Source organism: Phaenicophaeus curvirostris, chromosome 11 (genome assembly GCF_032191515.1).
Source record: "Phaenicophaeus curvirostris isolate KB17595 chromosome 11, BPBGC_Pcur_1.0, whole genome shotgun sequence".
Classification (NCBI taxonomy): domain Eukaryota; kingdom Metazoa; phylum Chordata; class Aves; order Cuculiformes; family Cuculidae; genus Phaenicophaeus; species Phaenicophaeus curvirostris.
This window is the reverse complement of record NC_091402.1, coordinates 20,102,812-20,129,690: the sequence shown is the minus strand read 5'-3', so window position 1 is coordinate 20,129,690 and position 26,879 is coordinate 20,102,812. Positions and strand designations below refer to the sequence as shown.

The following is a 26,879-nucleotide window of genomic DNA, read 5'->3' as shown; positions in this document are numbered from 1 at the left end:
TCGGCTCCCACCACCAACCTTACCAACACCATAGCTTTCCCCACTAAGTTTAGCAGCACCACAGCTTCCAGCACCACAACTCCCACCTACTGAGCTCTCCAGAACCTGCCACTCCCACCACCAAGGCTTCCCACATCCACATTCCCAACACCACAGCTCCCATCACCAAGTCCCCATACACCACAGCTTCCAGCACCACGACTCCCAGTTCCCATCAGTTTCCTATTCATCACCCACATTCCCAGCACCAGAGCTCCCACCACCAAGCTTACCAGCATCACAGATGCCACCCACCAACTGAATCCCACCACCCACCTGCATCTCCCTGCACCCAAGCCCCCACCACCCCATTTCCCAGCTCCCACCACCGCCCCCCGTTTCTCACCTCCCCAGCTCCCAGCGCCCCCCGTTTCCCAGCTCCCAGCGCCCCCCGTTTCCCAGCTCCCCAGCTCCCAGCGCCCCCCATTCTTCGCAACACCCCAGCTGCTCCCACCACGCTCGCCGGCCCCACGCCCCACCACCACGCGAGCCCAGTCGGAGATGCTCTCAAGCCCCTCTCCCCCCACACAACCCCCTCAATCCACACACACACGCCACCCACCCAACTCGGGCGGCGTAAATAGCTCCGCGGCTTTTATAGCGCCGCTTCCCGGCATGCCCCGCGCGCGGGGGGCGCCGATTGGCCGCGGGCCGGGCGGGGGCGCGCGCCGGGGGGCGTGTCCGGGCGCGGCCGAGCGGCTCCGATTGGTCGCTCGGCGGGGCCGGGCGGCGCCGATTGGCCGCGGGCCGGGCGGGGACGCGCGCGGGGGGCGGGGCCGGGCGTGGCGGCGCGGGGGGGGGGGGCGGGGGGGGCCGGGAGCCGTGTGGGGGGGGCGCGCAGAGCAGCGATCGCAGCGCCGCGGCCGCGTCGCGCCGGCCCGGTGAGCGCGCACGCCCGCCCGCCCCCGCCCCGCCCGTTTCCGTTCGCCGCTGCTCGAGCTCGGGCCTGGACAGCAGGAAGCGGCGGCAGCGAGACGCAGCGCAGGCCGCAGGTACCGGTGAGGTGGTGTTGGGGCGGGGGGGGAGTTCGTGCCTCTCGGGGAGGGCGGTTTACCGGATTTACACCGAGTTTACACCGTGTTTCGTGGCGGGTGCGGCCCGCCCGCCCCCGCCTTCGCCGGGACCCTGCGCTGCAGGTTCCGGGCGGGCCCCCCCCGAGCCGCATCGGGCGCACAAAAGCGGGAGGGCGGCCCAACCGCCGGCCCGCAACTTTCGGCGAGCGGTAGCGGCGCTCCTTGCCGGGGCCGGGCCGGGCGGGGCGCGGCGGTTCCCCCTTTCCCCTCTCCTCTCCCCCCGGTCCCGTGTCCCATCTTCCCCCCTCAATCCCGGTGCGGGGCCCGTGGGCGGCTCCCCCCCCCCCCCCCCCCCCCCGGCGTGGGTGCCCCGGTGAGTGGCAGCTTGTTGTGGTGACGTCACCGGGGCGCGCGCGCGGGAGGCGCCGCCACGCGGGGGCCGGGCCGGGGCCTCGGCGGGTCCGAGCGGGGAACGGGGGCTGCGCCGGCCCCCTCCTCCCGGCACCTCCCCGACCAAACCTCCTCGCCCCGGGCGGCCCCTTCCTAACGAAACCTCCTTCCCCCGGCGGCCTGTGCCTGCCGGAACGCGCTTTGCCAGGCGGCGCCTTCCTACCCAAAGTCCCTTGGCCAGGAGGCCTCTTCCTCCTGGAAACCCCCTTTCCCAGCCCACCCGGCCTACCACACGCTCCTTTCCCAGGCAGCACGTTCCTCCGGGGCTGAGAGGAGGCTCTTCAGCTGTGTTTGGGCCTAAAAAAGCCTCTAGAGGAGGAGAAGAAGCTGTTGAGGGGGCTGGAGAACAGGCCTTATGAGGAACGGCTGAGAGAGCTGGGGGTGTTTAGCCTGGAGAAGAGGAGGCTGAGGGGAGACCTCATTGCTCTCTTCAACTCCCTGAAAGGAGGTTGTGGAGAGGAGGGAGCTGGGCTCTTCTCCCAAGTGACCGGGGACAGGACAAGAGGGAATGGCCTCAAGCTCCACCAGGGGAGGTTCAGGCTGGACATTAGGAAAAAATTTTTCCCAGAAAGGGTCATTGGTCCCTGGCAGAGGCTGCCCAGGGAGGGGGTTGATTCACCTTCCCTGGAGGGGTTTAAGGGACGGGTGGACAAGGTGCTGAGGGACATGGTTTAGTGATTGATGGGAATGGTTGGACTCAATGATCCAGTGAGTCTCTTCCAACCTGGTGATTCTATGATTCTATGACCTTAATACCATGTACCAGTACATAAAAGGGGTCTATCATGACGATAGAAACTCCCTTTTCACAAGGAGTTACATGGAAAAGACAAGGTGGAGTGGGGATCCATTGCTCCTGGGGATATTCTGATTGGTTTCCAGAAGAAAATTTTTCGCCATGAGAACAGTTAAACAGTGGAATAATCTCCCCAGGGAACTGGTGGCTTCATCTTCCCTAGACGCTTTTATGGCTCAGCTTGACAGGGGGCTGGGCCATCTCATTTAAACTGTGTATCACCTAAAAAGGTTGGACCAGATGATCCCTGAGGTCCCTTCCAACCTGGCATTCTGGGATTCTGTCATAAAAAATAGAAACAAAACTTCTTATAGTGGTTCACAGAGTTCCAGATATTAGAGGCTCAGCACAAAGTATTGTCCCCAGTCAAACGATGCCTTTACTGCTCTGATAGCCGTTTAAGTCTGTCTAAGAGGTGTCTGGAACAGAGTGTGTTTGTTTTTAGTTGCTGCCTCATATCCAGCTTTTGTTTCTCTCCCAGTACAGTTCACCTGTTGTAGGGAACCCATTGTGAGCAGTGGTTCCTACCCACTCTTTCTGTACATCATGCAGGGTTTGGAAAAAACTGAACCCTACGACCTACCAAGGAAATGTTAGGTTTGTTGTTGCTTCCTCCCCCACCCCAGAGCTGACACTGGGTGAAAACTCTGCTGACTGTGATTTTTAAAACTCTGCACTACTTCTAAAAGCAACTTTTATGACCCTCTCTCTATCTCGGTGATCTTAAAAATTAGGTTTTCTTGTGTTTGTGACTAAAAGTATTAGATTCTGCAGTGGCTTTCTTTTGGGATTTCAGTAGGGAAATATGAAGTCCCTCCCTGCCTGAAAAAAAGGTTGTTTCTGAGAATATTTACTTTCAGTTGAAGGCTCACCGTGTGTCCTCCTCCTGGCCTGGCTGTACCGAGGGCTCCAGCCACACTGCACTAGTATTTCTCTTTCAAGCAAGCAGACTAATTCTGGCTCTGATTTCGACCGAGGTTGCATGTTTAAAAAAAGAAAAATTGCCATTAGCCTTATTTTAATTAGTTTGCTGGAATGCTTGACAGCATATTCAGCATAAATGCTTGACATAAATTAATTTTAATGGGTGATTTGTATCATTTAATACTAGAATACCTGCTGTGGTGTTGGTTTCTTCTTTTAAAAAATAGCTTCTCAAGACATAAATGCCCCTTCACACGAGGAGCAAAAGAAATTCAGTCACAGGGCTAAGCCGAGCGATTATGTTATCCCTCCTAGTTCACCAAACTCACACTCTGGCCGAGTGCCACAGCAACTGAGCGCCAGAGGCGGGGAGTTCTCCGAGCCAGGAATTGACAGTAAAAACATCCTAAATGATCTTAACTGCCACCAGGATGTAGGGCTAGCGATGGCTCTTCAGATAAGCAAATTCCACATAAAAACAGTGTGATAGTTTGGAGGGCTTAGAAATATCATCATCTTTCCTCATTTTTTTAATGGTAACTCTTGTTTTTCCTACTTTTTACACTTCTTCATTTTCTCTCAACATATTTACATTGCCCAGAACCCTGTTGGCTCATCTTTACGCTGTGGTCTATTCAGCCTTGGAGATTTTTGACCTAAACTACTAGCTTCTCACTAGCCCTGGGTCTCCCTTCTCAGTCTCTATTAACATTTTATTCCCTGCTGTTACGGTATCATTAGGTTCTTTCCAAGTTTCTGCTCAGACGCTGTCTTTTATACTAAATTCTGATCTGGCTCCTGTGTAATTCCACACCCCTTTAAGCTCTCCTGTTGTCTTACAACCTGACTTCAAATGCAGTTTAGCTAATGTGGAGGAAAAACTTAATCGGTGCGTTTGAGGAAGTTAGCGTGTCAGTAAAGGCTCTCCAACGTGCCCTTTAAATCTTAAACTGCTCCGTGATGAGTCTGTCCTTGTAAACAAGTAATAAGGGTGAAACCCCATAACGCAGAACCATGCTGTGCAAAATAAACTTGCCAAATGACAGGTTATCGTCATTCCGAGGGATACAGCCGTGCGAATGCACACACCGGAGCGCGCGGTGAAGATCCTCTGCTCCTTACCTGCTGGTGTGATTGCTGTCCTGCGACCCTGGACGCTGTGTAAATAGCTGGGTAGCTAAGTGGAAGGAGGTAGTTGCTTATCGCTTTTGGGGTCATCGCGCAAATAAGCACAAATATCCCAAAAACCTGTCTCTGGAACACCAGTGAAGTTGTTGTTGCTTTAAGCCATTTTACACCACTGTTAGGTGTCTGGGTGCCTTCTGGCCTTGATGTGATCTCATCACTTCACTCAGAACTGTGAATAAAAGCTACCAAAACACAGTTGGAGTGTGTAGAACGACTCTGACCTGTCCATCCCCTCTTCTGTCCTTTTTCTGTCACCACGTTTTCACTTGAGAAGGGTATTTGAGCCAGGAAAAGAACTAAGATATCCATAGACTGCCTTCTAATTATTTGCCATCCACTGTTGCGTACACACAACTAACAGCCAGTCCTTCCTAAATGAATCATCTAATTAAACTAATCGGAATGAGGTTCACTGTCTTTGTCTGACCAGCCTTCGTGACCGAGGTCCCCAGTAGGAGGAACAGATGGAGAGTCACTAGGATACCAAGTAAAATTGGGCAGTACACCCACAACGGATATGAGGTCTTTCTTTCCTCAAGCTCTGACAGTTGTGGGCTTTTTGTTTGTGCTTTTTTAATTGTTGTTTCTAATCAGAAACAAGGCAGCATTCAATCCATTTGCTCATTTAATTAGTGGTGTTTTGCACCATTAAGTACTTCTGTCTCACTTGGCCTTCTACTGCCTGATAGAAGTGTCACATTTGGATCAGATCTCTAATGTGGATGTGTACAAGGGGATTCTCCCCTACCTTCACAGTTTTAAGGAAGGTTGTCTTCACATGTGTCAGTGGTTTGAAAGGTTTAGCAGCTCTCTCAGTACCAGCTATCTCTATTTGCATTCTTTGCTAGCGTTTCATTTTTCTTACATTTTACACCTGGTGGCTCTTTATTCTTCACCTTCTCTCTGCTCTGTTCAAATTGTGTGAAATGAGAAGGGCGTCTTGCAGTAGGATCTTGACTTGATACTGACAAAGTGAATTGATTCATTTTTTGAACCTCAGTCCGAAAGCTGTTTGGAAAGGCCAGGTTCCATGTAAACCACAGCAAAACTAGGCTCCTGAGCTCAAAATTGAAAGTGTTCTTGGGCAGATTTTAAATTATACTGTGGGATGTTGACAGATGAGAACGAGCATGTAGTTTGGGATAGAGAAAGTATTAGAAATAAGAATACAGCCTTCAGAAAGTTCAAGTCATGCAGTTGACCAGAGAAGTCAGCAAGAACATGAGCTCTGGCAAGTTAAATGAAAAACGTAAGGACCCGCCAGGAAGGCTCTGAGCAATGTTGTACTAATAGCTAAGAGAAAATTCTTTTTCAAGTGCATCAGAAGGCAGAAAGGTGCTGGGGTCTGGAGGGCCATGGCGATGAAGTGAAAGAAATATTTGATGATGAAGCCATCGGTACAAAGTTAAATGACTTATGTGCGTTCCTGTTCACTGTGGAGCTCCTGTGCCAGAAATTCTTGTTATGGGAAGCAGGACTTATTGGAAGATCTGTCTCTGTTCGAAGTGTTGGCATGTAAGTTTTTAGAGCAAAATGATAAATATAGTTACAAAATGCCAAGACCAGATGGTGCTTGCCCGAGGGTTCCAAAGGAAATGCAGGGGTGAAATGACCGAATTATTAATTACACACTGTAATTTCTCACTTAAAACCTTGAAGCCAGCGAAGTAGAAGATGGCTTACAAGGTAGCTGTTAAAGACAGTTCAGCCGGATATCAGAGTTCAGTGGGCTTTCTTAAAAACAAATTCTGTAAATATAAGTAAGTGGATGGAGTAACAACGTGTGTCGGGAGAAAGACAGCATGGTTTCTGCAAGGGAAACGGTGGTGCTTAAATCTATTAGAGTTTTTTTAATTACTTGATAAGCACAGAGAAGGGAAGTTTGGGACAAGAGAAGAACAGGGATCCGTGGTGCACCTGTGCTGCTTAGCATACTCATAAATGATCTGGTGGGAAAGGTGTTGAGTAGTGAGGGAAGGAAAGACAAGAGGTGCAATGAATTGCAGCTCATCCTTCTGATACTGAATTACAGACAGTAAAATGTCAAATGAAGTTTGTTCCAGATAAAGACAAAGTGGGGGGGGATGGGACATCTTTGTTTATGCACCAATGGAGTTAATTATTGGTGCTTTGGAGGAAAAACTTGTCATAATTCCGTGAAAATGCAAGTTTAATGTTCAACAGTGATAATGAGAACTTCTGAGTGGCTTGGGGGGGCAGTAAAGGAGAGAGCAGAGGGATAGCGTCACTCTTTCGATTCTTAGTATTCTGATTACTGTGGCTTTGTGTGAAGGAAGATGGACTTCAAAATGCAGTGTGACTGGAAGAGGCTAAGAAGAGTGATGATGAGGGACAAGGTATGGATTCCATACAAGGGATGCTTAAAAAGATTGGAACCCTTCAGCTTGGTAATGCTGAGCACAGTCTAGCCTAGATCAAAACTGATGGTGCCTCTCCCGCAGTCTGTACTGAGACCGCAGGATGCGGTGTCGCAAAGTGCTCTGAATGACATCAATTTATGTGGCTTCAGGATCAAACAGATGAAATCACAGAAACTGCTATCAAACGAGCTGTTGAGCACCAAGATTAAATAAACAAAAAACACCCTCAAGCTGGAAACGGAAAATACTCTTGCAGAGGTATCAATGTGTTTGCTCCTTCTTTTACTCTTAGTCATCTGAGATACCCGCGTGTGCCAGGCGGGGTGCTGGGCTTGAGGGGTGTTTGATCTGAACCGGTACAGTCTCAACAAATGTCTTGTGGTGAGAGGAGGAACGCAGGTGAGGGCGTCAGCTGCGTGTGCAAGACGGTGGTTGTCTGGAAGAGTTGGCGTTAGTTTCTCTTGTCTATGTGAGCTTCCGCTGCCTGTGACGTGGTAGCGTTGGGTGCCTAAAGACAGCGATCTTCCCCAAGCAGAACCTGCCTTGTTTGGTGTGTGGATGCTCCACGTCCTCTTGGAAATGCTGGAGGTGTCTGGGCACAGAGGATACCAACTAAAAAGATGTCACAAACGCAAAGCGTTTTGCACATGAGTGGAGAGCCACAGATCTACTATAATTACCTCAATATTAAGCCCTAATCTCATTTTGTGTCAAAGTAATCTTGGGACTCGGTATTGCATAAGAGAAGTTGCTCTTGTAAGTCATTGTACCTACAGATAACGAAGACCTCGTCAGTAGGGGCAAAGTAACAGGAACGTTGAGTGAGGGTGGAAGGACAGTGACGGCAACCACGGGTCCTGAGGACTAAACGCTGCTTTCTTCTCTTGTAGTCCTAGCTTTGCCTTCAACCTTGGAGCAGGACCTATCCTGGTAGAGTAAGGCAGGGGAGAAATGCTCAAATTGGTCTTCTTCCCTGGGTTCTGAAAGGCTGTTAATTTACTAATTATATAGAAACAGGGAGGTGAACAGCCATCATAGAGGTGAGTGTTGCAGATTGGTGAGAACAAAGAGAACTTGTGGTGGAGCAGGAGGACCTTTCTAATTTTGGTGTTTGCAAAACAGGATGCATGGTGACAATGTTAAGACAGAGTTTTGCTTGCACAAGTTGCTGTTTTAGTTTCTAAAAGTTTTGGCTTAAACAGGCTTAAAAAAGATGTTTCAGGAACCTCCTTTTGTGATATTTTTCCCCAACCAAGTGTTGAAAGCAAATTAAATAACCCGACTTGGAAAGGAAATGAAGGCATCTGTTTTGTTTGCACTTAAAAAACAATGCAAGAAAGCCTGACGGATTAAATAGGAGAAAAGTAGAAACCGAAAGTTGAAAATGGAAAACAGAAGCTCAACAGCGTGAAAAGTAACTGGGAGAAGAATGGGGTTTGAAAAGAAACCTATGGCTAAGAAACAATGGATCTAAAAAGTTGAAATGTGGTAGAAACAAGGCAGCCTTGCCGTGTGCCGGGCCGGGCAGCCAACCTGCCTTTCCTCTGAACCTGGCTCACCCCATGTGCCCTTGGCCCTGTTTTAAAGTCTCAGTGCTCAAGCCCCAGCTTTTCTTGACGCTGCTTAGGATCTCAGAGAAGCGTCTGCAGTCTTTTTCTCCCTCGCTTGCGTCTCTTGCAGCTTGTCCTTTTTCCAGTCCTGCCGTGGTTGTTCCTCATGTGGAAGCTGTTCTGTAGTTTAATCATCCTTGTTGCCCTGCTCTGAGTCATTTCCAGTTCCTTTATAGCCTTTTGACACAGGGAGGATCACAACTGCACACAAAAGATGCAGGCGTGCTTGTGAATTCCTACACCAGCTTAATGATTTCTGGTATGTTCTTTTTTTTTTGTAGATCTTAATACTGGCATTTTAATTTTTTTAGCTCTTCAGAGTGTTGAACTTGTTATTTTACAGGATGATATAACTATGTGTAACTATATAACCCTAAAATATTGCCCTGGAGTAGCAGCGATCAGCTCCCAGTCCATCATTCCACGTAGGAAGTTGAATCTGATTTATACCTTGTGCATCGCTTCACATTTATCCGTTTCGAATGTTCTTGCTTAGGCACAGAGTCTGTTAAGTTTCCAAAATTCATCACAGTAAGCCCTTGCCTTTATGACCTCAGCATCTTGTTATCATCAGTGAATTGTGTTGTATTGCTATTTTTTCTTGCTTTTTCAGGTCACTTAGGAATGTTGAGCTACAGAGATTCCGTTGATGGTTTTCTGTGAGACCTGAGCATTTCTTTCTCTCTGGTTTTCTGTCTCTCACCAGTTATTTATCCGTACACAGGGAACTTCCTTGTAATCAGGTATTTTGATTATCTCCTTAAATACATAAAAAATAAAGTTGAATGGTGTTGCACGCCTGATCTGACTAGACTTGGCAGTTGACACCTCTGTTCTGATGGATGTTTTGGCTCTGAGGGTCTCTGGCCTGAGCATAGCGGGGGTTTATGTAATATTTTCTTCCCAGAAAGCTCTTTACGTACTGCAGCAGTTTAAGCTAATATGCAGTAATAATAAAGAGAAGTAGGACAACTTTAATGATTATAATCCCATCAGTCTAAGACATCAATTCCAGGTACAATAATGGAATAAGTAACAAGCGTCAGGAAAGAATTAAGGCAATGCCACTCAGCCTGGAGTGGGGAAGTAGAAACAATTAGTGTTAATTGTTTGAGTTTGGTTCTTAAGTACAGGTGTTCATCTTAGCCTTCTCAGTAATTGCATGTCATTTTCAGTGAGAAATGAAGCTGGTACAAAATCAATATGGTTTGTATTAAATTTAGTAGGAAGAGAACAGCTTTGAAAGACAAGGGGAGACTCAAGTGCATCTGTCTAGTGAGATTGTGAGGAGTTAACTCTTGGGCTGTTTTTCTTTCCAATCACCTGGAAGAAACAAAATACCAGTATGAAGTAACTTGCAGTTAAATATGTGAGGAAGTGACAGATAAAACCTCATCACTAAGGCAGAAATTGTAACAAACTGCTGGAACATCAAGCAGGGTAGGGAATTCTCTGTTACCTCCTGTTTTAAAGTCAGGATAGTGTGCGCTGGAGTTAACACGAGGAGTGAAACATGTACCGGGGAATGATCAAGCTGCAGCTTGTTTGCACTTGAAATGCAGCTCAGGGTGTGGTTCTCTGATAGGGCACAGTGGATGTACAGCACGCCCTGCTCAAAACCGGGGCGTCCCTCTGGGCTGCAGCCCTGGTGCCTGTGGGGCTGTGAAACCATGTGAGATGGGAAGGGACACGGGGTTGGGCTGCCAAGGGCTCTCCTTGGCTGAAATGCTTCACCGGGATGCCTCCTCCACTTTGTCATCCCATATGCGAGCAGCACCAGATGGATCAGCCAGTCGCTGCTGTTAAAGGTATAAAGATATTAAAAAACCCTAAACAAAAACAAACAAACAAAAAAAATCCCTATATGCTAGGATGCTTCAGTGTGGAGGGCCTGTTATGTGGGCAGCAGAAAGGGAGTGAGCGTGATTAACTGTTCGCTCTCCATTTTGGATTTAGGAGGCAGAAAAAGAAACTAATAGGGACAATTCTGAATTTGAAGGAAGTGGCTTTACACACAATGTGTAATTAAGCTGTGGGAACTCCCTCCAACAGGATGTTGGAAGCGCTGGAAGTTTACATGGGTTCAAAGGGAGCCTGGACAAGCTCATAGAAGAGAAATCTGTTTGAGGTTACCAAATTCACAGGAACCACGTCTGACCCAAGAAGCTCCTGAGCTGAAAATGGTTGGAGGCTGGAAAGCACGGAGGAGGAAGCTTCTTGCTCATTTTTCCACTTCTGCTTTGCTGCAGGAATCCACTCCTAAACTAATCCTGAATGCCAGGTGCTGTGGTGGATAGACCTACATCCCAAGCTAATGCACCCATTTTTATGTCTGCAGACCTTTAGTGAAAGGCGGTCGGTGAGTCTCTAGGGGTAGGAAGTGTAAACTTAGCTGCAGCACAAGTTGGTCCCCTGGTCAGTGTCTGCGCTGGTGCTGCTTGCAGGACACAGTCACGGCCTGGGTGTTTCAACAAAAAATAATCTGTGTGTTCCTGGGGTGTGTTTGATCGTGCTGAGCATTGTTACCATAAAGCATAAGGCAGGTGGCCTGTACAGGGGAGGAGAGCAAAGCAAAATGTTTTGCCCTTTCATCTAATGGTTAGAAAGCAAGAAAATGTATTGGGAGTGCAAAGGGATTTTCTTTTCTGCGAGTCAGAAGAATTGCGAGTTGTCATGCAGGATTTATCCTGCAGAGGAAAGCAAGGGCAAGGGCTGTAATTTGATAGGATGAATCCAGCTTTGAGACTTCACGTGATATCTCAGATTAGACGTACTATGTCCGCATGACACACAACACGGATCTAGGACTGACTGCCGATTCGGGTTTCCTCAAAACCTTTGCGCTGGCAGGCTTTGTGCTGGCTGAGGTACCTCCTGCCCTGTCGCAGCTGTCGTAAAAGCAGCATAAACGGCACGCTGTGTGCTTAACTGAAACGCATTGTGTGCCCGTGCGTATTAAACACCAGTTTGGTGCTTTTGGATAACTCTTAATGATTGTGTAAAATTCAGCAGTCATTAAGGGTTCACCAGGGCTGGCGCTGAACCAACGTTGTTAAGACCTAATGCAGTTAAGCTGACGCTGCTCCCGGTCCTGGTGATGTGGGTACAAAGAGGCTTGAGCTGGTTATTTGCGGAGTTAGCTGAGACCCGCTGGGGTTTATTAGCTCTGGCTCTAACACAGCTGTGCTGCTCCCAATTTAAAGCTGCCTCTGGAAATGCACAGCTGCGCTCGCAAAGCGCTGTCCCCAAACTATTAACTAGCATGGTTAACACAGAGTCTGAATAAACTGCTCGCCCTGTCCAAGGACCTTCCTGAAGGACCTCTCTCCAGTATTTTAATCCCCTTGGATGCTAGGCTGACCTTCTGTGTCATTTTTTTCAATTGTACTTCAATCCAATAATAGAAAATTTCCGTTTCAGCGTGGCTAACGTTTAATGTGCAGTGTCAGTAGCCTCCCCTGTGATTTGCCAGCTTTAGGACTTTTCTCATGTGTTACATTTCATATGTAACCCTCCAAAAATATACCTTTTTCTTACCAGCTGCTCCCACGTAGCCACAGTTGGAAATAGGTCTGTTTTGCAGTACTGTCAAACTGCTTTGTGCTGGATGCTGTAAGGAATGTAAATATAGTTGTTTCCCAAAGGCCTTGTTAGCGACACTTTAAATATTGTGGTTTATCAGTTATGAATGCAAGTTTCCACAGGCAAATTTGCACAGAATTAAGTAAATTTCAATTAGTGAAATAAGCCCTGTTGACTGTCTCCTTTATAGTGGTGACTGCATTCATGCTTGGGCTATTTGTGTTCCAGTGGCTTGTAATTGAACTGTTTCTACCCCAGTAAATTTGATTTCAAATTGTACGTGGTACCAAATGATCAGCCTGAGCATGGAGTTCGTCTGGCTTTACTTTCAGAGCAGCTGTACAGACGAGTTCTGTTCTGGTTGTCTTCAGAAATAAAGATAATAAATAAGCGGTCGCTTGCAGCGTGGTTTGGTGTATGTAGTTCTTCCAGGTTTTTTTAGGAATCATGTAGCAGAAGCATGGGTTGTATCTAACTCCTTTATGTCATTGAATCACTGTTTTATTTTGGTTTTATTTTTCTGTTGCTGTTATTGCTGTCCCATGACTGTTTGCTACCCATTTTGCAACTTTGGGAAGAGGTGAATTGGGGTCATCATTTTCTTTAATCATAACCATTGCTCTTTAAGAACATAGCCCATCTTGTATGACTTATATGGAGAAAATAGTAAGATAGCACAAACAGGCTTATTAATGCTCAAAGGACCTGATTTGAGGTAGTGTGAATAGCGTTTCAGCAGGCAACTGCAATGTTTCTGGCATTTCTTTATACACACTTCCACTTTTTTATATATACATAATGTATAGCTGCTGATGTTTTCCTTTGGGACTTCAGTGGAGGAGAAGGTTGAGAATCATGCCTCCTGTTGGCAGTTAAACAGCTGGGAGATGTGGGAATCCGGGATTTGAGTGGTTGCATCCTTCGGCCGTCCTCCTCCTCGCCTGTTTGCCATCCGTCTCCACATTCCCAGCTCACAGTCTTTGGACCATTTCCCTCACCCACGTGCTCCATACTCAGTCTTGGTTTCTTCACTGTCTGTGTGCAGCTGAGCTTTTGGGCTCATCTGCGTTCTGCTCCCAACTGTTTCGGTAGTTCTCGGGTTTGATGCCAGACCATTCTAAACAGCCAGAAGAAAACTGTGGGGAAAGCCTGCACATCCGTGTCCTCTTCATCACTGGAGTCTTGGGGGAAGTTCACTTATCCTCTCCATCAAACTTGAACAAAAGCGGATGTATTTTTAAGAGTAAATTCAGGTCCTGGTGCAGAGGCAGTTCTCGCCTGTGGTAGGTAGAGGGCAGGGCTTGACTGGTCAGGATGGGGGACACTTGAGCAGGGTTTCATCTTCTGGTCCCTCAGCCTTGCTCCTGTTTCTCCTGCTGGCTCAGGGCAGGGCTGCCTGAAGGGGAAATGAAGCAAGCGAGGGGAGTGCCAGGCTGTAATTCACTCAATAACAGTTTAAGTGCTGAGTGTGGTGAAGTCAACAGCAAAGCAAAACCTTTGTAAGGTTTCAAACCCCTTGATTTCCAACATTTTGTTTTTAAGGACTTCAGCAAGACTTGGTGGGAAAGAATTTAAAGGATGTTTTCCCACTCAGCATCAGAAACATCATTAATGGTCCTGCTGAACTGCTTCTGCTGAGGTCTTGCTGGCATATGCAGTAATCCAGACCTCTTCAAACAAAACTGTGCGTTATACAAGGGATCTGAGCAGGCAACATAAAGTTGGTTGTAGCTGATTGGTAATATTAATTAAATCTGGTTGGGATACCTATGTGATGGTAAAGGGCTGTTTCTTCCACCTTATTACTTTCTCCAGGATGAGATTCAGAGCAAGACAGGCAAACCTGGCACGTTTGGTACCAGCTTCTCCATCTTCAGAATGTCAACAGTGAGTCTACAGTCCTTTCTCCTGCTGTGTGGCCTTGGGACTTGCAGGAGAGGAGGCACTGGACGTGTTCCTTGGAAAAATAAATAGCATGCTGAGGAGAAGAGGCAAATTCCATTGCAGTAAACAATAAAACTTAGGGGGGAGTACATTTACAACATGGGGGAAAAAAAACCATTTTCCCCATTTCTCATTCTTGTGGAGCGTTCGCTAGATTCTTTTAACAAGCAGGGCTTTATGCTGCATGAGTCTTGGAGCCTGCGCTTAGAAATAGCAGCCTCGTGTAACAAGGATATTAGTGTGGCAGCTCTCAGCAAACAGGAGCTCCTTGTGTTGTAACCTCCTGTGATGTTAGTGGGGTTGAGTAAACCACGTCTACAGCTCTTGTAATACCTGGGAAAGGCACTGGCCTGGGTTGGGGAAATGTCGTAATTGAATCTCTTCCATTCAGATGAATCATGTTGTGAGAGTTTCCACTTCGAATCCAGCAGAGTAGCTGGTTTTATGAACCCTATAAAGACAAAGGTGGGAGGAGTGCTTCATTTAAGAGTAGGACAAAACTGCAGGTCTGTTGTCTTGCTGCAGAAGACAGGACACGTTCCCCTAGAACATCACTGCAGCCGTTCTGTTACACTGATTGGGACAGAATATTCCTTGCGTAGTCAGTGATGTAGTTCCAGCACTTTTCTGGATTTATTGGTCTCACCCTGCTCTATACATTGAGTAAAATGATGAATGTGTAGTGCTTGTTACCGTGGTGGTAGCCTGGATTTGCTCCATTCGTAAGAGCCTCTCAGGCAGTCTGTAGAGGTTTTTACCTCTAAATGTAGACGTGTACTCTCCAGTGACAGGCTGTGCTGCAGCAGATGCTACTTGCACGTAAGGTTTCATCGTCAATGAAACTTCTTAGGCTAGCAAAGTGCTTTTTGATCCCTGCTTCAGATTTGATGTATTTCCAGGCTTCAGAACACTTGATTAAGAAAACCAGAGCGTGTGAAAATGCAGCAGAAAGACCCAACTGCTGGGTATCTGTTTGTGGGGTCCTTGTGATGTACATCTCTAAGAAATAGCTTCATTCTAAGCAATCAGGTTTTTCCTCTGTTGTACTACAGAGATGTTGCTTTTCTGTGTATTTGCCAGACCTGAAAATCCCTTATAGCCACCCACTGGATAGGAATGTATTTATTTTAACTAAAAATAATTAGCTAAAAGTTGCTGATCTGTGCGCTGAATCTTCTCAATTAAGAAATTGTTGTAAATATACTTAATGCGTGGATTATGGGATGCTGTTGCCTTGGCCAGATATCTGCTAAAATGTGAAGAATAAATATGGGTAGTTTGGACGTGTAGCACCATTGGAACAATTTCCATCTGCATGGAGACCTTCAGCGATACAGCTAAGATGACTTAGTCATGAGAAGAAGGCTAGGTGCAGGCTTACCAGGAGCATTCCATCCTTGAACATCCACATGTTGAGTAGAAGTGAGGTGTGTTGTTCTGGCAGCAAGTAAGAGTTCAGACTTGCCAGTAGAGAACAAACTTCAAACACTGTAAAGCTGTGAAGTTAATAACCGCTAATGTCTGGAAGAAACAAGTGGTTGTGATGTTTGGTGACTTCCTTCTGAGATTGATGGAGGGGTCTATCCACTGATCAGATCTGACATCCTGAGGCGTCGGTGTCTACTCAGCATTTATGATCTGAGCTGTTTCTGAAGATTTGTTGAGGTCCATACACAGGATTGTGTGCTATGTCCATGCCCAGGGGAACGCTTGAGGTAAACAAATCAGAAGCAACTTCTAGGGCTCTGGAGGTAACTGAAAGCTTCAAGCATATATGTGCATCTTTGCGTCTTGAATTGAATTTTGTACAACATGTTCGTTCCAAGGACGCTATGCAGTAGGAATTCTTCTGTACTCATGCTCTGGAAGGTGAAGCTAGAGTAAAAAAGATGAGGGTGCTGTAGGTCACCAAAAAAAGAGAAGGTGGTTGAGGCTTTTTGTGAGCATCCATCAGGATCCTCTAGAACTTGATAATAAGGGATTTGGAATTCCTAGGTATTTGATATATGAGATGGAAAGGACTGTCAGCAGTTTTGAGATGTCCTCGTGAACGTCTGTGCATAAAAGACTGGGCAGGGGAAGGTCTCGTGGGTTGGGTCCTACGTGGTGGGAAGAGGTGGTTGAGCATCCACGGCTGGAGGGCACCGTGATTGACAGCATGGTCCTCCACGCGGGGTCCAAATAATGCCAGCAGATCTCAGGAAAAATTCAGGCAGGGAGAGCCTATAAAAACAAATCTATAAAAACCAAATTTTCGAACTGTTTTTTAGGGAGGGGCTTGTAACTGCATTAAATGATGGTTCTTCTACAGAACTTCATTTTTCTTATAGAATTTAGGCGTAACTGTAGAAAGCCAAAGCATAAAATGAGGTTCAGTTGGCAAAGAACACTTAAAATCTAGAGTGACAGAAGTATTTAAAGGAAGATAAAGGAGGAGTTGATCTGCTAATCCACAGAAAAGGACAGTTATCCATAGGTGATGCCTAAAAGGTCACCTACAGCAGGTGCTGTTGCAGGTAAAAGAAGTGATCGGGGTCAGGGCCGCACCCGCTAGCACAGGAGGGAGAGGAGGGGAGGAAACTGAGGAGGAGGGACAGGTTATCCCATTCCGTCATCCACCTGCTTTTGTCTCCAGGGTGGTTTCATCAGTGACCTAGATAATTATCTGGGAATCATGACTATTAAACTTGCATCTGAGCAAGGCTGTGATTAAGCTGGAGGACAGCGCTAGAACTTAGAGGGAGAGTAAAACATCAGTCGGGGGAGGATAAATAGAAGCGTGACGGGAGATTGTGAATAAAGAGCAATTTACTGTGCAGCATCCTAAGAGCCAGGACTTACCGTGAATTAAAAGATGAATGCATCAACAGTGTTGTCTTCTGGGGAGGAAAAAAAAAACCAGACGTACGCTTGCAGCGTGGTGTTTAAGCAGTGGTAGATCCCAGAAGATCAATAAAATAATCCTGCAGCTCTCGTTAATGTCTGTAAAGCCCTGGGTGAAATACTGGATTCGGCTCTTGGGCTCCAAGCTTCGGTGAATTTGTGCCAGTTGGATCGTGCCCAGAAGGCAGCAACAGGAAAGTCTGGGAAATATAATTTACAGAGAAGGCTCCAATAAACTGGAATTGTTTTGCCTGAAGAGAAGCTGAAATGAAGGCGTATTCTCAACTGCACTAGGGAAAGGGAATAATCCCTTCTCCTGTGCCCGTGACAAACAGGATAAACAGTCGTGGGCTTGCATTGCATCCGAGAAGGCTGAGGGTACGCACTGGGGGCAATTGTCTCAGAGTGAATATTGCGGAACAGAGGGGTAGGCGGCTTCAGAGGGTTTGTAGGACTCAGCATTAGAGTTTTTAAGGGCGGATTAGACAAAGCTGACAGTAGGTAGGACTTGTAAGTAGTTGATACTGACTTGGTACAGAGGACAGATGATACAGTTCTGTAAAAATCAAATATTGCCATGGCCAGAAAGTATTCAAAACCATCTAAAGTCACTGAAAGAAAGCCTTTTTAAAGCTTGAATCATTTCAAACCTTCCACAAATGTAAAATAACCCCAATTCCCTAAGGTAAATAACTTGAATATCTGTACATATATATTTACAAGGTGAAAGAAGATCATTTTAGCGATAGATTTGGATTACTTGAGCAGCTGTCTTGCAAAGCAGTGCACTACAGGTCCTCGAGTCCTTGCTGCTTGATGAGCTGAAACGATCCTTCTCTGCAGCTGGAGCAGAAGTACAGAATCTCCATCATACCCACTGTTTCTTCACCACCCAACAGTGCTGAAGGTTGCTTTTATATAGTTTATGGTTGGACTCGATGATCCTCTGGGTCTTTTCCAACCTAGTGATTCTGTGAACTTTACCTTTTTATTTAATTTCTTAAGGCAAGAGAAGAGATAGAAAGGGTAAAGCATTTTCTCTGTGTCTTAATTCTCCTCTTGGAGCCCTTCTCTTCTCACCAGCTGACAGTCATCCTCTCCTCCAGAGCTTTGTGCTGGGGTTGTCGTGGCACAAGTTAACTCACAGGGGTGCTGCCTCTGTGGTATTTTGGTCATGCAGGGATTATGCTGGCATTGCCGTTCGCTCCATTTCCAGGAAGTTCATGGGATGACTAAGCGGCTTCCCCTGGAGCGACGTCGTCGTGGTACGAAGAAGAAAGTAGTTATGGTTCTGCCCTCATTCCAGTCCCTTCTAACCAAGTGCCTCCCTAAATCTCTGGCTTGTTCCTGCCGTGGTCGCAAATAAGTACCTAGGGAAGAGTAAGGAAAGAGCAGGCACATAAATAGTGCTTCCCAAAGTACTCGCTCAGCTTCAGAGTACTTTGTCTGTGGGGATTTTCTAAGGCAGATGTGGTTTCTGCATTCTTTAACTCATGTAGGAAGCTTCTCCTGTGTACTTCCCCAATTTCCTTTATGCCTTTCTACATTTCTTGTGTCCACAACATCCTCTTCTTAGAGTTCCCAAGGCTCACTGCCATCTAGGGGGCTTGAATTCTTTTCTGTCTTTGTATCAACCCCTCGCATTCGTTTGTGGGAAGTGATGGTGAACAATCAATCCCTATCCGTGCTCTTTGGGCCGCTTGTGACTTCACAGGAATTTGCCAAATCCAGCATCTCGTGCAGTCCCACCCTGACTCTAGGCTTTCATTAAACCTTTTCGAGCTTTCATGATGTGTTTTTGAGGCCAAGGTCGTGTGTGAGCGGGCTGTGGGTGGGCATGGTCCTGGTACAAATCCATATATTGAACAGCAGAGACCTGTGTGGAGCACCATGGTGGTGTCTCCCTCTGCATCCCCCTTTACTTCATGTAAGCTGAGACCAGGTTATGTTAACCTGGTAACAGCACCAGGAGAGCAGATTGGGGAATGGGATGTGTACACGACAAAGGATTTTGAAAGTGGTGGTTGCAATTTGGGCTGGTTACCTTGAGATCCTTCTGCTGGTGCTTTGATGGGGCAGCAGAGCGCTCCTGAGTCCAGGTGACTTGCACAGAGCTTCTGGCACTTTGTAGTTTAGACAACTGAGTCTGACAAGAAAACATTGCTGCATTTGATTAGAAGCATCTGTCATTCGATTACCTGAAAGACACTTTTCAGAAGGTGCTCTTGGACAGTGCTTCTTGCTTGCTTGCTGCCTCTGGACACTCCTACCTAGCCTTTAGAACAGGTAAAGAACTGCTGAATCAGACCAACCTCCTCTTCTTTCTGTTATTGTTTTGCACTCGGGGCATTGAAAAATCCCAGGGAATGTTATTCTCAAAAGATGGGAATTCGAGCTCGCATGATTCCCAATACCCGTGTTCCTAATGGACGTGTACTCCCAATTTAAAAGTTCTTATTAATTGGAAACAATGCTTGTTAATTAATAGCATCTCAGTTAAAAATTGCAGCAGAAGAAGTAATACGGTGTCCTTTTGTTTTTCAGCTATGGCAGCCATTCGAAAAAAGCTGGTTATAGTGGGTGATGGTGCCTGTGGAAAGACCTGTCTGCTGATTGTATTTAGCAAAGACCAGTTCCCTGAAGTGTATGTTCCCACCGTCTTTGAAAATTACGTAGCAGATATTGAAGTGGATGGAAAGCAGGTACGTCTGCGCTTCTCTAACAGTCAACAGGGACTTGCATTCATTCACAATAGCATGAATGTGTCTACGCTTCTTTAATACGTGGTTAGTGCACATGCTTAGTACCAATGTAAAAATATTTTAAAATATTAAGCGTGTTCCTGTGGAAAAAATATTGCCCTTGCTAGAACCTGCTCATCTGCTGCTCATCAATCAGAGAATCTCAAAGAAGAATGTACCTTAAGAGCTTGGTTATAGTTTATAAATCACCTGGTTTAAATGTTGGTTGTTCCTTCTACAGTTTTAAACAATCCTAGGGGTGTTCCTCCCTACCTCCACCATAATTAGAAATATTGAGAACATTAGCTACTTTATTCAGTCCTCAGTAACAAGAAGCTTTACACACAAATCAGCTTAATTTGAAAGTAAATTGCCAATGTAAATTTCTGCTAAGGAATTTGTGCTCAAGTAAGTACAATCTTGACATTTCTTAGTCACTACAGGTTCCAGCTGTAAACCAATTGAAAATGTGCATAATCCTAAAAAGCACTTACTTAGAGAGTCCCCTTTCACTGAAAACTGGTATTTCTGGAATGCTTATCAGAGAGATCCCCAGCCCTTTGGAGTCCTTTGAGTCCTCCGCCTGACTTTTCTGCTGGTAGCTTTTTTGTCCTTTCAGATAATTGTTACTGGTCATGGATATAAACAACAGTCTCATAAGCTGCAATAAATTGATTTTTGGAGTTACGAAACATAAACTTTCTAATAGTTCTACTGCAAAAAACATTTGTCTTCTAGTCTCCTCCTCTTAAGTGATGTTGACTGAAAAATTTATCCACTTCTCCTGGATTATAACTTCTGAATCAAAACTTTCCTGGCAATCTGGCTAACTGGCTTGATCTTTCTGCTGCAGGTTGAGTTGGCTTTGTGGGATACAGCAGGACAAGAAGACTATGATCGACTTAGACCGCTTTCTTATCCAGATACTGATGTTATACTTATGTGTTTTTCAATTGATAGTCCTGATAGTTTAGGTAAGTAGATCAGTAACAATCAGAGCTATGTCTGTGTCGCTGTATTCCCTGCGGAAATCGTGCTGTGAAAGGTGTTTTCATGTGCTGCAATGACTGAGAGCAGTTGTAGTTCATACTGGCTCGAAGGTACACGAACATCTTAAAGCAACCTATATTCTTCAACAATGCTGAGTGGCATTTTGTGAGGCTGAGCCGCGCACTGTGCTTACCCAGGGCTGTGCTGAGTGATTTGAGCAGCACTTAGCAGGGAGGCGGCTCCCTGGCCCAGATCAGCACCCACAACACTGCCTAGGGGGTCCCGGCAGCGTGCTGGTGTGCTCATCCCCCGGGAGGAGCTGCTTTGGTCACCCCAAGCAAGCAGGGAGGGCTCTGCTGTGTCCAGGAGCCCTGTGAGTACAGAAGGTGTCCACTGAGTGGCAAGCCCCACCCGAGGTTTAATTTTACTTTATTTCCCCTTGTAAATTGTAGGCTCTTACATACTCGAGACCACACTGTATCTAGGAAAATGGAGTAACTTCCTTTCTCTGTAAAACGGAACGCTAGCTTTCACTAGGTTTTTCATCCCTTCCACCATCCTCACTCCCTCCATTTATTCAAGAGAGATCTGCTTGAAACACTCGGAGTTATTAATCCCAAATAGCCTGGGGTTGTTTGCTCCCTGCATGGTGAGGGAAAAACATGAGGCTGAGCCTCAGGGGAGGAGGGAGGGCTTTCTCTGGCAGGGCGGTGGCTCTCTCGCTGGTGGCAGTGATCAGAGGCTGGAGATTTATACTCTCCTAGTCTGCTTTTCAGCGACTGACATCTGCTTGTGATGGAGAAAAGAGTAGAGTTACCTGATTTATGATTTCCGAGCTCCAAAAACACGTGCTTTAAAAACCTGTGTATGAGATAGGCACCTCTTCAGTGTGGAGTCCAAGGCCAAAATCTTCACTGATTGATTTATAAATCTGATACTAATGTCTTTGTTCTTAGAAAGATGTTGAAGAGGGTAAGGAGCCGGAGGTAGAGATACTCTTATTTCTAAGATACATCATCTGTGGAACTTTGATTGCTGCCCCTTTAAAATGGTAATTACTCCATCCGTCCAGTGGAGTCTCCTAAACAAATACATCGTGGTAGCACTTTCTTAAACAAACGAAATTCTGTGTGAAATGAGTTCCCTTATCTGCTTCTCACCAGTGGGATTTGTTTGCTTAGTGGCTATTTGTGAGGTTTCTTACTAGAATGCAGTTAATGTTAAGGTAGGTCTTCAGCACATGGATTCTGTGTGTGTGTGTGTGTGTGTGTGTGTGTGTGTGTGTGTGACCAGCTGCACTCTGACAAGAACCTTCTGTACTGTGACCAACTGGTGCTTGTTTGTAGCGGGTTAAGATTATGTCCGTGCTCTGGGCAGCTCCTCGCCAGGAGAAGTGAGAGACTTTTCTGTTTTGCCTGTTAATGGCAGGTATCAAATTATTTTAACCGGTGCTCATGAATGGGGTACCGGTTCTCTCTTACATCGATTAAACCAGTGAATCTTTTGGAGTTTCCTGCTGCCAGGGCGATCACAATCACTGCAGGCTGTCCTTAGAGAGGCTTTCTTCCTACGCCTCTCGTTTGTCTTACGGATGAACCCTGCCTCCCAGAGCTGTGGAGGAAACAAGAATGAGTCAAAAAGGATCCAGGGACGCAGAAGTGCAGTTAATGGAAGGATTAGTCCTGAATGCAGCTACCGCGAGGGTTGAAAAATACCATTCCTGCCACAATTCACAGAAGGTTTGAGTACATGAGCTGATTTTGGCTGTTTTTTCCTTCCCTTCCTTCCAGTGAGCTGCCAGACAGCTCTTCAGGTGTGCAGCGTCTAGAGCCCAGCACCCCCTGAGCACTCCAGGTGCAGCTGCAGAGTTGCTGTTTTGGCTGTAGTGCAAAAACTCGTTTCACAATTTTTGTCTTAAGTTGTTCTTTCAAGAAAGAAAACAATGCCATAATGATTAATGTCTCTTCAAAAGCTGAATGGAATTTTGGGAAGATGAAAAGGGGTTATGTAGCCTGCAGGTAAATCCACTGGTGAATCTCAGATGTCTGAGAGCTTCTGAAAGCAAAGCCAAATGTTTTGGGCTGTTCAACACTTCCTGCTGTTTAAAATTTATCAAGGTTTTCCTTTCAGAAGCCCTCGAGTCTTCCAAGTGGGGCTTCATTCAAAAAATGTCATGCAGGGAAGTTACCTTAGGAAGAAAAAGTTTCTTGTAGGAGTGCAATTTAATTTGCTGCAGAGAGGGAGAAACGGCAAATCTGCCAGTGACTTGCACAAAGTCTGTTTCTGTACATGTGTATTTAGTATACGGAGCAACATTTCTGCTGCAGCTAATGGGAGAGTTCGCTGTGGTCATTTGATGCTGCTTTATAAAAGAAATGATGAAAAAAAAACCCTAGGCTTCAGGGTTGTGCCCATCTTTAGCCTCTGGAGATGAACGAAATGTTTCTTTTGAAGGAAAAACTCCATAACTTTCCACTTAAGAATTCTGTGTGCTGTTCTTTGGAGGGCCTTGTGCTGACCTCTGTCAAGTAGCTACTGAGAGATGTGGAGAAGCCGAGAGGGTCGATGTCCTTCAGGATTAAAATTACCATTGGCAGGCTTCTCTTTTTTGGTAATACCAGAACAGGTCCGTTTGCTTCCCAAATTAAGAGTAGGAAAAGGGGTATCAGTGTGGATTAGCAAGCTAAAACCACCCAGACAGCAGGTAAAAGCTTCAAAATAAAATTCTCCCCAGAAGCCGGTTTAGTGCGGTCATTCTTGTGTTTGTCTTTTTCAGAAAACATCCCAGAGAAGTGGACCCCAGAGGTGAAGCATTTCTGCCCCAACGTGCCTATCATCTTGGTAGGAAACAAGAAGGACCTGAGGAACGATGAACACACAAGACGAGAGCTGGCCAAAATGAAGCAGGCAGGTTTCTTTCTGAGTGTCTTATGATAAAGGAAGAAAGGGTGTAGAGGTTGTACCAGGGCATGAGACGGGCGTCTGCCGCTCGCTGCCAGCTTCCTGTGGGCTGCGTAATGAACCCTCGGCCCAGCAGAAACCAGAAAGTATCTATTGCCTTTAATTGAGTGTTTCTTTTTTCATAGTTGGAGATTGGGTTTGTAGAAAAAGGCATTCTCAGCAATGAAAATGCTCCGTTGGGTTACTGACAGTCAGCTGCTCCCCGTGCTGGAGAGCTGGATCCCTGAGGTAGAGGGGGATTCATCAGGAGCAGCTCATCGAGTGCTTGCCGCTCGAGTTGTGGTTTGGTTTGTGTGTTCGGGATGTGAGAGGCAACAGTTTTATTGGTAGGTGTTCCAAGTTGATAACCACGGGTACTGTAGCTCATTCCTAGCTTGTCACTAGGTTTCATTCTCAAAACAAGTCTGAAACCCCCAGCTCGGGGGTGGGACTGCAGATACTCTGCTCTCTCCTGGAGTTTTTGCTCCAGTAGCGCAGTATTTGTCTTTAGACAAAGACTGAGGCATTAATTTGAGGATTTGTTCATAGGCTTTTGTTGCAGTTGTGACATGGGGTTGCATAAGTGTCTCCTTAGAAATAAGCAGTCGTTTGCTCAAGCGTCAACAGGTCTTGCAGCCTTCGAGCTCGGAGGTGTTAGAAAACCCATCGTGTCTTCAAGCATTGACACAGGATGCAAATGCACACCCGTCCGTGTGATCCAGGCTGAGGTGCACGCTGCATCTGTAGAAAATAAGCAAATTGTACTCTGAATCTGCCTTTATTATTTAAAGGATCGGTCTCAGGGGAGCAATTAATTATAAATTAACCAATTATGTGCATTTAATCCAGGAAATCCATTGCAGTTGGTGGGAAGCTGGGGGGGGGAAAGGGAAGACGCGTGCGTAGCAGTTGGGTTGTTCTCACCGATGGCGTTTGTGCTGTTGCAGGAGCCTGTCAAACCCGAGGAAGGAAGAGATATGGCGAACCGCATTGGTGCATTTGGGTATATGGAGTGTTCGGCAAAGACCAAAGACGGTGTGAGGGAGGTTTTCGAAATGGCCACTAGAGCTGCTTTGCAAGCCCGGCGTGGCAAGAAAAAGTCCGGGTGCCTTCTCTTATAAAGCGTGGCCAGAGGAAGATGGCCAAAGCAGCACCCTGCACTTGAGTAATTTTGAAGTGCTGTTTATTAATCTTAGTGTATGATTACTGGCCTTTTTCATTATCTATAATTTACTTAAGAGATTTAAAAATCGAGTCATCTTGCTACCAGTATTTAGAAGCCAACCATGATTTTTATAACAATCTGCATCAAATTCATCTGTGCACCCAAGGTTAACCTCAACATTCCTCTAACAAACCTTTTCTGCACTCACAGGATATGCCAGGCGCTAATTGAAGACAATTCTCTTCTCTTCTTTCTTCTCTCTAGAAAGAGAAAAAGCTGTCAGCACAGAGGATTGGTCTGTAACTACTTTATAACTAACGTCCTATTCTAATGAGTACAACAGTTACATGGCTGTATGTGGAATCGAGGGTAGCTTCAGTGCTATCACATTTAGGAAGATCTGATTTTCATGGCTCAGTGGTGTAAAAACATTAGTTTGAAAATGTGATCACTCTGAAATGACCAAGTCCCATTCAGCTAAGGAAAAGTGAGGGTTCTGTGGTTTCATGTTAGTTACCTTTTAGTTACTGTGTAATTAGTGCCAGTTTAAATGTATGTTACCAAAAATAAATCTATTTACCCCAGCTTAGATGTAGTATTTTTTGTATAATTGGATTTCCTAATACTGTTACTTGTAACCTCTGCGTTAAGGTGTTCTGGGTTTTTTAAGAAACTGTATTTGAAAATAAAGTCCGATGGAAAGCAGCTGATCCTCTTCCCCTCTTCATTTGTAAGAGTCCGACCCATTTGAATGATTTGAGTGGGCTGCACACCCAGGAGGAGTTTTTTTTTTTTTCCATGACGTGCAGTAGGGATGAGAACAGACAGCCTGCTCACGCTCAAAGCTTCTGAACTGTTCAGTTGCCTTAAGTTCATTGCTGGACCCAGTTTCAAAACTAAAAGAAAAAAAAAAAAAGAAACTTTTTGTGTAAGTTTGGTTACCATGTAGTGATCAGACTCCTAACCTGTGAACTTCTTGCTGTTCTGCAGCCAACTAAACTCTTTCTGTATTTTCATTTTTCCGACAACTAATAGAATAAAGGCAGTTTTCTAAGCTCCCTGTATCCTGGTGTCTGTATTCCTCACTCTGGGCCTGGCGTCTGACAGCCTGAATCAAAATCCTGGGTTTGACACAGCTGTGATAGGATTCGCTGAGCAGTTGCAAATGCTTTAATACTGATTTTTGTTTTCCAGCAAGGGATCCCCGTCCGCTGCTGGCAGAGCAGAGGGGGAACCCCCACCACCACCCTCCTTCACCCCTGCGGTGGGTGGCAAAGCTTCCCAGGAGCCGCTTTTGGTATTCAAACCAGAGGAGTCGAGTTGGATTTCTCAGTCTTGAGCATGAGAATAGACGAGCAGGAGGAGGCTGTGCAGGAGGGGAGTGCAGGAAGAAGGCAGCGTGGCTGGAGCAGCACGCGGTGGTGAGCAGATGTGGCGCGGGGCGGCACGTTTGCCGGGCCGTTGTCATGAGGTTCAAATTCCAAGTGCTGCAAAGGTGCTGCCCCCGCGCTGGAGAGCAGATTGCGCCTCTCCTGAGTTGAGCAGCACGGTGCCGCCGCGCTTGCCCTGGTATTTACAGCAGCTGCTCTTGAGCTGAGCCTCTGCCCGTGGGGCTGGGCAGGACGGAGCCCAGCTGCTGGTGACAATCCACGTGAGCACCCGGCTGCATCCGAGGTAAGTCCTAAAAATGCCAATATTGCTTTTGGCAATGGGGATATTCCCGATTCCCTTTCCTGCAACAAAGGAGAAACGGACCCTGCCATGGGAGCACGTGGTTCTTTTCCTCCCTCTGCAACCACAGGCACCAGCATGGTGGTGGCACTGGTCCCCCCTTCCCTCCTCGCTCTCCTCTGTATCCATTCTCCACCCACACGAGGTGATAGGGTTGAACAGAGCAGGAATTTCCCAGCGGCAGCCACAAGGATTTCATTCTCTGCCCTGTTGACAAGCTTGGTTCCCTTTTTGGGGGGATTTGCTGTTATCGGGTAGTTTGAGGGTGCTGCAGTTGAGCAAAACCGGGGTTTTTCAGTCTTGCAGAGCCAGTGGGTTGCCATTCTCTGTGGTCACAGAGAGTGGCTCTTCAGGGGTTCTGAGTAAGGTCCGCATGTTCCTCAGACCCAGCCTGTGGGCTGTGTATCTGCTGATTCACTTCCACCCAGAACTGATTAATTTGTTATCCCAGTTTTAATCAAGCCCTTGTTAACCTAAAGCACCACCTCCTCTGCCAGTGGTG

The 26,879-nt window shown here is 46.4% G+C and overlaps 1 protein-coding gene across 1 annotated transcript; it reads left to right on the top strand.

Annotated features, from left to right (window-relative positions):
* The first annotated feature begins 868 nt into the window (after positions 1-868).
* RHOA (ras homolog family member A) lies at positions 869-25,710 on the top strand. Its single transcript, XM_069866297.1, has 5 exons — positions 869-1,031; positions 19,355-19,512; positions 20,405-20,525; positions 23,318-23,448; positions 24,429-25,710. Exons 2-5 carry the CDS (start codon positions 19,357-19,359, stop codon positions 24,600-24,602), a joined length of 582 nt encoding a protein of 193 aa, XP_069722398.1. The 5' UTR covers positions 869-1,031; positions 19,355-19,356; the 3' UTR covers positions 24,603-25,710.
* Positions 25,711-26,879: the final 1,169 nt, after the last annotated feature.

Coding starts and splice junctions, on each gene's coding strand:
- RHOA (XM_069866297.1), top strand. CDS start 19,357: ATGGCAGCCATTCGAAAAAAGCTGGTTATAGTGGGTGATGGTGCCTGT. Junction 19,513..20,404: donor TTGAAGTGGATGGAAAGCAG/GTACGTCTGCGC, acceptor TTTCTGCTGCAG/GTTGAGTTGGCTTTGTGGGA. Junction 20,526..23,317: donor TGATAGTCCTGATAGTTTAG/GTAAGTAGATCA, acceptor TGTCTTTTTCAG/AAAACATCCCAGAGAAGTGG.